Raw genomic sequence first — 12692 nt, 5'->3', positions numbered from 1 at the left:
GCCTGTGCCACTCAGCGCATGTGCCGTCGGACTACGCCTGCGCGGCCGCGGGAAGATGGCGGCGCCGTGAGCGGCGTGGAGCTGTCGGGCGTCCCTACAGCATGAGGAACCTGCGACTGCTGCGGGCCGGCGGGCGCCGCCCTGCCGCCCCCCTGGGCACCCCGCAGTGCTTCTGCCTCAGCGCCGAGCCCGGCAGGGTTCTCGTGGGCTCTCAGCACGGCGTTCTGGAGCTGGGCCCCGCCGGGGCTTCGGTGAGAGCCGCCGGGCGCACCAGGATCCGCGGCCTCTTGTCGCTGTCGCGCTCGGGCCAGGGCTGTGGCTTCGGGGGAGGGAGGGTGCTGGTGCCTTCGGCTCTCGCGCATCGCTGGTTCGGTCCGCCCGCAAAGGGGGAATAAAGTGTCTGGGCCTCCGGCAGCGCGGGTGCCACCGGGGCTGGTTTGTGCGTGGGTCGCGCTTTTGCAGCGGCGTGTCCGGGGCCTCAGAGCCTCCTGCTGCTCCTTGCCACCGCTTACTGCCGGCTCAGGGTGCCTTGGAAGCTGTCTGTGGGGCTGCACTGCGGCTTAAGTGGTTTGCTGTGCTTTCAAAGCACTGAAGAGGGTGGTTGTATTTAACACAGGTCGTTTATGCTTAGTCTTAAGCACGATTACAGAATGGGATTGGAAGGGACCTCTGGAGATCATCTAGTCCAACCCACCTGCTAAAGCAGCTTCACCAGAGCAGATTGCACAAGAATGTGTGCAGGCAGGTTTTTTTATGTCTCTTGAAAAGGAGACTCCACAACCTCTCTGGGCAGCCTGTTCCAGTGTTCTGTCACCCTAAAAGTGAAGAAGTTTCTCCTCATATTCAGATGGAACCTCCTGTGCTTCAGCCTGTGCCCATTGCCCATCATCCTATCATTGGGCACCACTGAAAGGAGTCTGGTCCCTTCCTCTTGACAGCCACCCTTGAGATATTTATCAACAGTGATGAGATCCTCTCTCAGCTTCTCTTCTCCAGGCTGAACAGACCCACCTCTCTCAGTCTCTTGTCATAAGAAAGATGCTCAAGACCCCTAGTCATTCTCGTAGCCCTCCACTGGAGTCCTTCCAGTAATTCTTATGCGATGTCTATGACACCTTAAAAGTATAGGGACACTTTAAGCAGCCACCCAGCTTGATGTTGACACTACGTGGAGAAGGAGGAAAAGGGTGATTAGCAAGATAAATTAGAAGTTGTAGTATCACCATTTATTATTTGTTCCTTTATATGAGTTTTCTCCTTGACTCTCTAACACTTTGAACATAAGAGAACCTTCAAAGTTCCCTGTGCATAAGTAAAGATAAGTACTTGCACATTGGCAGCATTCACATACTTCTGCTGTGTAATGTTCTGTGTAATTGCAGTAGGATGAAGTGTACCCATTGATGTTATTCTGTCATTTCTGCAAAAATCCCAGTGAGGTGATGTGTGATTAAAAAGTCTTTGTCCTCTCTATGCCAAGGTGACAAGAGAAGTTTCCTTGACTGTGGAGGGTTTCCTGCCTGAGGATGGAAGCGGTTGCATTGTGGGTATGGAAGATCTTCCAGAGCAGGAGTGTGTGTGTGTTGCTACAGCAGCTGGAGACATTCTACTGTGCAATCTCAGCACAAAGCAGGTAATGTCGCAGGAAATACACAACAATACTGAGAGATTTCAAAGGAAAGATTGACTCTGTTTTAAATTCTTCAAGGGGCAGTTGTATTTTTATTACATACTGAGCTGTAGTTAGTCTTCCTTTTGTGGGCAGATGAGCTAATTTTTGTGGGAGCCTTAAGCAAGATTGAGGACAGAATGTACACTCCTTAAAGAGCCAGAATTGCAATGGTGGCTTGACTGTCCACAGCCCTAGTCCTATGTGTTTGGTCAGGGGGCTGTTGGCACACACCCCACAGGACAGAATACACTGGACAGTCTTAGAGAAATAGGATATTGCTGCGACTAGGTACAGAATAAAGGAATCCATTCATAACCAACAGTGTAGCTGCCTTTTTATTCTTAGCAGTCAATACAGAGCACCATGCTGACATGACTTAACTGAAGAGAGAAGAAAGTGTTGTTTGTTGTTATAGAGAACATTTGGAATAAGAAAAGCCCTAGAAAACACTAAGGGGAACAAAAACGTCTTAGCTGAGTAAACATGGCAGGAGCTGAGATACTTGTTTTCTGTTCCATCCTCAGTGTCAGATTTGTACAATCTTCAGCAAGATGCTTAAACACTGCAGCAGCACCCTCTGAAATCTGCATCGGCTTCTGGAATACCAGCCCAACAGGGCAGGTGTAGGTAGCCATGAGGTGACAGTAGTCTGTCTGGGTTAGCTGTGAGATTGTGGTGATTTGCAGCTTATCTGTTTTGGTTCTTGTTTAGGTTTGGTTTGCAGATACCATTTGAATATACCATCGTCTGCATCTGAAAAATGTGTCCCATATTGCAGCTTAAAGCATGTCATAAAGGAATAGAGACTAACAAAAGATGTGATACATGAAACTTTTCTTGCATTGATTTATGGGTTGGACTTGAGGTTTAACTTCACATCCTTTTTTTCAGGGCTTTTTGGCTTAATTTCTCAACCTTAAAGTTGTGTTCTTTTGATGCAATCTGGGCACCAAGATAGAAGTCTTGAAGATTACTTGTTCTGAAACCTTTTGCATGTGGGTGATTGTTACTCTACCCACCAGTGCCCAGACCCACTTTGTTTACCTGAAAAGATTGTGACACCTGAGCTTAATTCCTTGAATGGCATCACCTTGCTGTTTATCACAGTTGTTCCATGCCTTTTGCAAATGAGAGTAACAGTGCATGAGTGAAGTTGTCTGCCCACTGCTATTGCATATATCACAGAATCACAGAATGTTTGGGACTGGAAGGGACCTCAAAAGATGATCTAGTCCAGTCCCCCTGCCGGAGCAGGAACACCCAAATGAGGCTACACAGGAATGTGTCCGGGTGGGTTTTGAATGTCTCCAGAGAAGGAGACTCCACAACCCCCCCGGGCAGCCTGTTCCAGTGTCTGTCACCCTCACTGAGAAGAAGTTTCTTCTCAAATTTAAGTGGAACCTCTTGTGTTCCACTTTGAACCCATTACCCCTTGTCCTACCATTGGTTGTCACTGAGAAGAACCTGGCTCCATCCTCGTGGCACTCACCCTTTATATATTTATAAACGTTAATAAGGTGACAGTCTCCTCCAGGCTAAACAGCCCCAGCTCCCTCAGCCTTTCTTCATAAGGGAGATGGTCCACTCCCTTAATCATCTTTGTTGCCCTGCGCTGGACTCTCTCCAGCAGTTCCCTGTCTTTCTTGAACTGACAGGGATATCTCATATATACTCATGATGGCCCAGTAAAACTGGCCCAGTTTTTCATAAACTTTGATGTTAGTGCAGCTATATACAATTTTCAGGTTCAGCATGCACAAGCTGATTAGAGTTTTAACGGATGTAGTGCCCCTTAACGGCACATTGGAATTCTCTAGCTAAGAACCATTATATCTGGGTTCTGTGACTTCAGTATGTTTACCAATGTAACCACAGACCCAATCACACAGTATTAACACTGTACATGCTGATGTACATGCTGATGAGACAGCAACTGAGAGTTGCCGAATAAAGCTCATAGTAAAACTGCGTGTGGTAGAAAATTATAATCTCTAGATTGTCTGGGGTCTCCTACATAAATATTCTGCAACCATCTTTGGCTAGAAATGTTTCTTTTGTTTTATTCAACACAAAGGTTAAAGTAAGACTTGTCACTTTTCTAAGTAGGAGGGGATTTTCCTGCCCTGATGAGTCACGGCTGTTGTACTGGGATGGTGCAGCACTGGTGTTCCTACACTTCTGTGATCTTGTTTTGGTCTTGTAGGTGGAATGTGTTGGAAGTGTGGACAGCGGTTTGAGTACCATGAGCTGGAGTCCTGACCAAGAGCTTGTTTTGCTTGCAACAGGTATCAACAACAGCCTGTAAGCTTTCTGTCTTTAGGAGTGAAGCCCACTGTAGTGAAAATACAAAACACAGTTATGTTTAAGATAGAAGAAACAAAATACAAAGTTATGAAACTGGGACTAAAAGACAGGAAAAACCCACCTGATCCTGTATAAACAAGATTTCATTTCATGATCCATGAGGTGCTTTGTGATCCAAGCAGAAACTATTCAGGCCCCAAAAGCTGAGTTTTATTGTCTTTCAGATCATGAAGTAGATTTGATATTGCCCTTAAAACACAGAGACTCCTGCTTTATATAAGTATTGTTTCTTAGTAACGAAAACTGTTTTTTGTCCTTTGGTAGGAAATGCATGTGTCACAGTCTCAACTTAGCTACAGATGTGTCTCAGCTAGAAAATAAAGTTAATGTCAAGCAAAACAGAATCACAAAATGCTTGAGGTTGAAAGGGAACTCTGGAGATGACCTATTCCAGCCCCCTGGCTCAAAACAGGTTACCTGGAGGAAATTGCTGGGAACCATGCCCAGCCAGTTTTTGGATATCTTCAAGGATGGAGACCCCATAACCTCTGTAGGCACCCCATTCCTGTTTGTGACCCCCTCACAGTGAAAAATTTCTTACATTTTAACGGAAATTGCTGTATTTTAGTTTGTGCCCACTACCTCTTGTGCTGTCACTCTGCACCACTAACACTCTGGCTCTGTCTTATTTACTGTACCCCACTTCCCACATAAGATACTTAAACACACCGAAGAGATTCCACTCAGACTCTTCTCATGTGACGTTCTCAAACTAAGTCCAAACAACAACTGTGCTAGCTACAAAGAAGAAAGTTTTCTAACTGCATGAAGAAAATTAACTTGGTTTCAGTCAAGTTAGCACACTCTTGTTGAGCTTTATGAGGTTCTTGACAGCCCATCTCACCTATACAACAAGGTCCCTGTGGGCAGCAGCACAACCCTCTGTTGTACCTGCTACTTCTCCCAGTTTTGGGTCATTTACAATTTTGCTGAGGGTCCCATCTTCCAGGTCATTAATGAAGATGTTAAAGATTGGCCCTAGTATCTGGGGGCACACCATCGGTGACTGACCTCAAGCTGGACTTTTTGCAACTGATAGCAAGCTTTATTCGGTCCACTTCACTGTCCTTTTATCTGTCCCTTCATTCCTGAGTTTGTCTATGATGATGTTATGGGAGACAGTGTCAAAAGGCTTTTTAGAGTCAAGATAAGTGACATCCACTAGTCTCCCATACCAACAAGTTAGTTATCTCATTGTAAAAGGCTATTAGGATGGTCAGGCATGATTTCCCCTTCATAAATCCAGGCCAACTGCTCCAAATCACCTTGTTGTTCCTCATATCTCAAGAGAAAATGTTTGAGAGTGCCAGGTACTTATTTTGAAGATGGAAAGAATTTTTTAAGCTAAGGGCAGGACCATGTTTTTGAAGAGAGACTTGGAAGTCTTCTGTTACGGTTTGAGATTATCTGCTTTGAAGTATGTGTTATCTTTATTGCTCCATATTGCCATTAGAAATATTTCTGTAATCAAGTCCATGTCAGAAAAATAAGACAACATAAGGGAACAGTGAGTTTTTATTTGCTGTAGATACCATTACTAATACTGTATTTAATATCTGCCCTGCAGGTCAGCAAACACTCATCATGATGACAAGGGATTTTGAACCAATTACTGAGAAGCAAATCCACCAGGATGAGTTTGGGGAAGGTGAGTGCAGCACTGAAATGAAGTTGTTCAAAGTGATGTAAATGGTGTGTTGTAAGTGTGCAGAAAGTAAAGAAATGGAGCTGAGCAGTTACTGGGCCCAAGGAGACATTTTAGACTGTAATGCTGCTGTGCAGCTGAAGGGGAACACCTGTATTTTACTTTTCAGCATAAATTAGAGTAAGTTCTCTGTACCAAAGGACTTTCTGGGCTGTATAAATTTCCTGTGGATTTTTAGAATTAAATGTGGATGGAAGGTGTGAGTGGCTTGGAGCTGTGGTTGTGGTTACCACACAGTGCATAGTAGTGCTGTAAATCTACCGCTGTAATGATTATTTCTTCTTCAGGGAAGTTTGTTGCTCTTGGCTGGGGTAAAAAGGAGACGCAGTTCCATGGATCAGAGGGAAAACAGGCAGCACATCGCAAACAGACGGTATTATACTAGTTCTTTTATGTTAGACCCATACTGTCTCTAGGAAAACATGGAAAGAGAGCTTCTGTTATTCCTGTGGTGCCAGTTTGCCACCACGTTTTTAGCAGTTGTCTTCATAGGCTTCTTCTGCTTATTTCTGTTGTTATCTCAAATCCAGCATTTTTCTCCTCCTCCTAGTTCAAGACAGCAGCTGGGACTACTTAAGACTGTTCATACAGAGCTCAAAGCAGGAAGATTTGCAAGCACTAATGCTTGCAGAGGGAAAGCCACCCTTGAATCAGCATGATAGGTTTTTCTGAATCTGTGCTATATAATGAAGTATTAATATGACCAAGATAAATAGTTTGTCTGAGAGGAGCAGAAATAACAATAGTTGGAGTTCCCAGAAGGCAAGAGTAGGGTTTGAGCTACTGAGCATCACCAGTCATGTGGGGCAGCTCCATGTGCCTGCACACTCTACCTCTTTGCTCCTTTGTCTGACACTTATATGTTTGGGTCTTGTTTTCGCTGCTTTTTATTTGGTGAGATGTCAGGTATATAAAACCGCTCCACTGCTAGATTTTTCTTTTTGTGTTTAAATTTCAAAATTAAAACTGTCCTGCTGAAACCTGGCAGGCTGGAGAGCAGAGGCATGAAATGTGGCCTGGTCCAGCTTTACTGTCAGGACAGACAGGATGAGGCTTGACTGTGTTAGGAAAATGTGCCTACTTTGACAAAGCTAAACCTTTGAACAGCTGCCTCTGTGTGTATTCCATTGGGATTTTTTTTCCTGTTTTGTTCTGTGAAGAACCTGTTTGCCTGGAACAACACTACTTCTCATCCCAGCTTCTATCTGCCATACAGACTGCCTGGATGGCATGCTTCTCTTGCGTTTCTCCTCCCAAGGGGTTGTGACACCAGGCACCATTTGTGAACAAACCCTGATTCACCACGGTTTAGGCACAGCTGATCTGTGAGCACAGACCTTGGTGCAGGGGAAGGATAGTGTATGATCATGTGAATAGACAATCACATGCATTTGCAGGAAGAACAGATTGAATTTACAGACAGATTTAATTCTGTTATTTTCTTAAATAACATTCTGAGTAATGAATTTTTAACTTTGCATTGATTTAATGCCAAGGCTCTTGAAAGAGCTTGGTTAGCAGTTCAGCCTGGTTAGACAAAGACAGCAGTTGCCTTCCCAAGCTTTGATGCAGCTTTCTTATGTATGACTTTAGGAAGTGTCACCTGCTTCAGCTTGGGATGACGGCAAGCCTCGAGTGACATGGAGAGGAGATGGACAGTTTGTTGCAGTGAGCGTCATCTGTCCAGAGACAGGTATGAGACCAGACTTCTTTGAAATACCAACATGTGTAAGAGGCTTTTTAAGCAGAATCTAAGCAAAGACTGACTGATGTTGGTGGTCTCTCAGCCACTTAAAGCAAGGCTGAGTTGAGATAGTTAATTACTCTCTTCTCTGTTTCGGTGTTTTCAGAGGCATTTTTTAGACATGATCTTTTGAACTCTTCATTTGCAGTTTGGTTTTCAGTCCAGTGAGAAGCCAGGAGAGGTTACAACTGGGTGGTTACTATCTGAACTGCTTCTTTCACCAGCGTTAAATCACTGCTCAAGCTCTATCAATCTCTGATGGACTCCCAATGCCAAATGGATGAAACTGTTTGGGTTGCCATACCTGCTGTCCTTCATACTAGCAGTTTGACACTTGCACACTTTTGTTTAAATACAGGTGATACTTTTCCCTAGGTTTTGCCCTGAAGCCAAAAAGGTGATGAGCACATACATTTCTTGTAAGACTGTAATTTGTATGTTCCTTGATAAATATTACTGAGCAGTTTAAATGTATTGATCAATATATTGAACTGCACCAAACTGCACTGCTTTTCTACTAGTTTGGTCTTGTACTGTCAGTACTTCAGATTAGGGAGGATCTTGCATTTATAAGAGGATTTTAGCATTTCCAAGGTGAAAGTTGGAGAGGTAAGTGACTATGACTGAGCTACATTAGACTGAAATTCTACTCAGTTACTATGGAACTGCTTGAGACAGAGTAAGTTCTTATCCCTTAAAGTATACAAGAGAAATCTGATTTTTATTCATGTGTATCAAAAATTGCTATCCTACTCTCATGGAATTAGAAAAGTCTCTTCCCAGTGCTTTCTTACACCTTTGTCTCATTGCTGTCTCAACCTGTAGGTGCTCGGAAGATCCGAGTGTGGAACAGAGAGCTTGTGCTGCAGTCAACAAGTGAACCTATCTCGGGATTAGAACAAGCACTATCCTGGAAGTGAGTAACAAAGCAGTCTGCATGCTGGCAGCAGAGTGTTGCTTTTTATTCCCTGGTCACAATCCTTGATCAGCATCAATTTAATTTCTCCTGTGGTCTTTGATTGTTCTCAAAACTTGAAGAAAGCTTCCTTCTGATCCATCACAAGGAAGAGTAGCCCTTTAAACCCTAAAAAGCCTAGTACCTGCATTATGTTGGGAAGAAGGGATAGATTCTCTACACAGTCTCAATGTCAAATGTTTTTGTACTCAAGTGGATAAATAGGAATATTACAGGGTCCACTTGCCAGTGCTGACATTTACTTGCTCACCTGAAGATGTCATAAGCTCTGTAAAATGTCTGTTCTGGACCTGTGACTTTGTCTGAACGGTGCTGAGGAAAACACATCCTTTACTGCCCCTTTCTTCATGTCTCTGAAGAAAATGTGAGATGGTTGGTGTTTAAAATGACAGCTAGTGATTATGTGAGCAACTACTTTTCATTTGGCTCTTTTTTAAGGCCCTCTGGAAACCTGATAGCATCCACACAAGAAAAGCCCAACAGACATGATGTGGTTTTCTTGGAGAAGAATGGACTTCTTCACGGGGAGTTCACCCTCCCGTTCCGGAAGGGGCAGGTCAAAGTAAGTGCTTTGTCTGGGCTTCTTTGATTCGAGTGTAATGCAGAAGAGGACTAGATCTTTTCCAGATTCTAGAAGGAAGTTTTTAACTTACCTGTTAGTGCTGGTCCTATTGGAAAAAATGACCTGAAAGAGAAAAATGCAGAAGCCTGTGGAGAAGATGTAGTGCCTGCATGCCTGTAGTACAGAGACAGGTACACGGGGATTGTAGCCTGTAGGTGCCTCTGGCCCCTGTATACTTTCTACAAGGCAGATGCTTCAAAAATGCTCTTCAGGATGTCAGATGTTGCAAGAGTGAGGTGAAATACTCACATTATGCCAAACAAAAGCAAGAAGCTACTGCTAGGATGTTAGTGCAGCTTTTGCCTTTGGATGCCAAGAGGTCTTTCGGCAGATGCTTCCTCAGCACCAAGGAAAGCGAAGAGAACACTGCTATAATGTTTGTGGTTGTGTTGCCTCTTGAGCTGTGTGGAACCTCTGTGACAGGTTCTACTTCAGGGTGCTTTGCTCCAACTGTCAGAAGCTTTGCAGTACCTGAGGGCTATGTTCATATTTTAACCCATTCATCTTGTATTGTTGAAAATAAGGAGGAACTTATGGTCTTGCAAACCAATTGGGACCATACCCACTCTATGCAAAAGCAGCAATATCAGTAAGAGCTGTCCTTGTTTCTTCAGGTTAATGAACTGCTTTGGAATGCAGATTCTACGATCCTGGCTATATGGCTGGAAGACCTGAAGGTGGAAAATTCCAACCCAAACAGTTATGGTGAGAGTGATATGTGAGGCTCTCGCTCTGTGGTTAGCAGTGGGTATTTCTCTACAAGTTAGGAGACACTGGGGTGGCTTTCCTACAGATTTGAGACCCTTGTGCAGGTCCGGAAGAACTGGTAGTTCAACCTCAGCTCAAAGCATCTTCCAGGCTTGCTATAACTGGAAGTGGTATTAATGGAATGCTAAAGGTGTGAGCCCTTCATAAAATATGGGTGCCTTCTCACAAGGTGAACTCAAAGAATTCTAGGATTGACGCTTTAGCACAAAGTCTTTTTTCAGGTTTTCTTGTCCTGGGTGTTGCATGACACAGCTCATGGGCTAACAGCTAGAACTATTATTTCCATTTATCTTAACCCAACCTAGAAGAGCAGTGGCAGTGGGAGGGGTTCAAGATGGGTTTCAAGAAATAGTCTGTGGTAACCATTTGTTTTTCAACAGTTCAGCTGTGGACCACAGGGAACTATCACTGGTACCTGAAGCAAAGTCTACATTTTGGTAGCCTGGAGGAAAATCGGTTGGTGTCACTGCTGTGGGATGGAGAGCACCCATATAGACTGCATGTACTCTGCCAGGGTTGGCATTACCTGTCCTATGACTGGCATTGGACCACAGACTGTGGGATAGGGGACAATAGCCAACACATGGCAAATGTGGCTGTCATAGATGGAGGTAAGCAGTGGGACTGCTTTGCAGCTTTAGAGTCGTAAGAGGTGGCATAGGCTTTTGTATGCAGACCGGATGGGATTATGGTAGTTTTTCTGTTGGCTGCTGTTTCTACAAAGCTGTTAGTGAGAGGGACCATGTAACTGATGGAAGTTTCAGCAGTGGTTCAGTGAAGTTAGCTGCTAAAGGGAACAGGAACTGTATTTTCCTGTAACATTGTTCCTACTTTCAGTAAAGAACCTAATGTCACCGGAGAGTAGTTTAGGTTCTGCTTGCTGCACAACAATGTTTAGATTTCTTAAAGAGAAGTGTGACTTAAAAGAGTTTGGCGACAGGTTCTCTCTTTTATTTACTGCGTGGGGGAAAATATGCCAAGCCGAATGCTGCTGACCTTCTCTCCAGGAGCCTGATACTCATTCACAAAGCAAACTTTCAGGCATCTTCCCTCCCTGATACCTGTTCACTCCGGAGTCTGTATCCTGGAGTTCAGAGGCGAAGTTACAGGCGAGGCCTGTATCCGTCGCAGTGCAAACTGTCAGGATTCTTCTCTCCCTGATAACCGTTTGCTCTGGAGTCTGTATTTTAGAATTCCAGTAGCAAACTTTCAGGTGAGGCCTGATAATCGTATGCGTAGCAGACTTTCAGGAGACAAAATTCTTAGGAAAAAAAATTAGTGGAGTAGAATAGCAGAAGGGCTGACTCAAGCTGGATGCATGTGTAGAAGCCCAACCCGAGCACAGAAAACCGTAGCCTTTTATATCTTTACAAACCGTGCATACCATGATTCAGTCCAATAGCAATATTTCACTTTGATATCTTCTTGCTACTCATTGGATCTTCTTATCTGATTCCATATGGGCCTTTGTTTGTTCAGTCATAGACATTGTTTATGGTCCATAGCCTTGCAGATACTGTTTTGTCTGAATAAATCCTTTATTCTCAGTGACGTGCAAAATAGACCTTGCCTTGCAAGTGTTCAGTGTAGTTTGTAGTTCCTTTTGGTAAATATGGACAGAGCTTTACAGCTTAAAATTTTAGCAAATCCAGCTTACCAAGTAACATGAAGCAAAGAGTACATTAAAAATCATACAGCCTTATGTCTCTAAAATATTATATTTAGTGTGCATCAACTTAAGCTAAATTATTAATATTAAACTTAAACTGGGCTCATCCACTGACCGGGAAGTAGTTAAACCATTGCCATACAGCTCACTTATTTAGCAGGGAGAGCTCAAAGTGGGCTCATTCAGGCTGTCACGTTTATAGAATAAAGTGGTTGACTCATAGTCACATTGCATACAGTAGGAAAAATATGCACAAGACAAGTTACTGGCATTCCGCGTGTCATTCTGCTTCCTTGTGCATCTCCTCTGGAAGGAGTTCTTGGCCTCGCTACAGCTCAGGCCCTTCCCTCCTCTGAAGCCTGGACCAAAGTGCTGCTGGTTTGGCTGGGGGCGGTGTCGAATGCATCCACCACACCTAACAAGAGCCTCACTAACTTTGGGCCTAGGTTACATCTTGTGATTTTTCTTCTCTTTTCTTCCATAGATAAAGTGCTTGTCACTGCATTCCAGCATGCTGTGGTGCCTCCGCCCATGTGTACCTATGAGCTTCAGCTCCAACAGGCAGTTAATCAAGTTGCGTTTCACACAGATCCCAAACGTAGTGGAGACATGGCTGTCCTGGGTGCTGATAACAAGATCTCTTTGTACAGATATGGTGAGAGCATGTTACACTGTCCTGTTGAAGGAAAACCTTTGTCCCTGAGAGCAGTACCCTGAGGGATTAGCAGGGTCATGGTTGCTCAAGCCTTTGGTAGTCAGGAGTGAGATAATCTAGCTCATCTGTGATTTCAAGCTCAATTCTCCAGTCTTCAGTAGACTGGGCAGCACAGAGGCATTTTGATGGTGCATTGGCTTTGTGAGAAGGCAGCGTTCAGCACTTGGCTGTGTGCTTATATTGATAATATCCCCCTGCCTAGCTTTCACTTCAGTAGACTGCAGCAAGTGGTGTTTTGTGTGGTCTCTTCTGATTTGCACTGATGCTGATTGGCACTGGAAATGTCTGGGAGTAGCTACCTAGGGTCTGTTTGAGGCACCCAGCTCTTGCCAAAGCAGTCCTGTATAGTGTAATATTAAATGTGCTGTGAAACAAGAGACTGTTGCTGATGTCTCTGAGTTTTGTACTGTGGCATTATTAGGTACCTAAGTTCCTCAGAGGATTAGGTGTTGGCTGT

The 12692-nt window shown here is 44.1% G+C and overlaps 1 protein-coding gene across 1 annotated transcript in view; it reads left to right on the top strand.

Annotated features, from left to right (window-relative positions):
• Positions 1-27: 27 nt before the first annotated feature.
• Positions 28-12692, top strand: part of ELP1 (elongator acetyltransferase complex subunit 1) — a 34110-nt gene continuing 21445 nt past the window's right edge. Inside the window, exons 1-11 of the mRNA XM_005514560.4 lie at positions 28-251; positions 1481-1633; positions 3876-3957; positions 5604-5684; positions 6029-6114; positions 7335-7434; positions 8311-8401; positions 8900-9023; positions 9698-9788; positions 10232-10462; positions 12005-12175. Coding sequence (XP_005514617.4) covers positions 102-251; positions 1481-1633; positions 3876-3957; positions 5604-5684; positions 6029-6114; positions 7335-7434; positions 8311-8401; positions 8900-9023; positions 9698-9788; positions 10232-10462; positions 12005-12175 — 1360 coding nt within the window. The 5' untranslated portion in view covers positions 28-101. The remainder of the gene's footprint in view (positions 252-1480; positions 1634-3875; positions 3958-5603; positions 5685-6028; positions 6115-7334; positions 7435-8310; positions 8402-8899; positions 9024-9697; positions 9789-10231; positions 10463-12004; positions 12176-12692) is intronic.

The sequence above is a fragment of the Columba livia genome, chromosome Z (assembly GCF_036013475.1).
Source record: "Columba livia isolate bColLiv1 breed racing homer chromosome Z, bColLiv1.pat.W.v2, whole genome shotgun sequence".
Lineage (NCBI taxonomy): Eukaryota > Metazoa > Chordata > Aves > Columbiformes > Columbidae > Columba > Columba livia.
The sequence above is the reverse complement of the archived record's forward strand: the minus strand, read 5'-3'. Positions and strand labels throughout refer to the sequence as shown.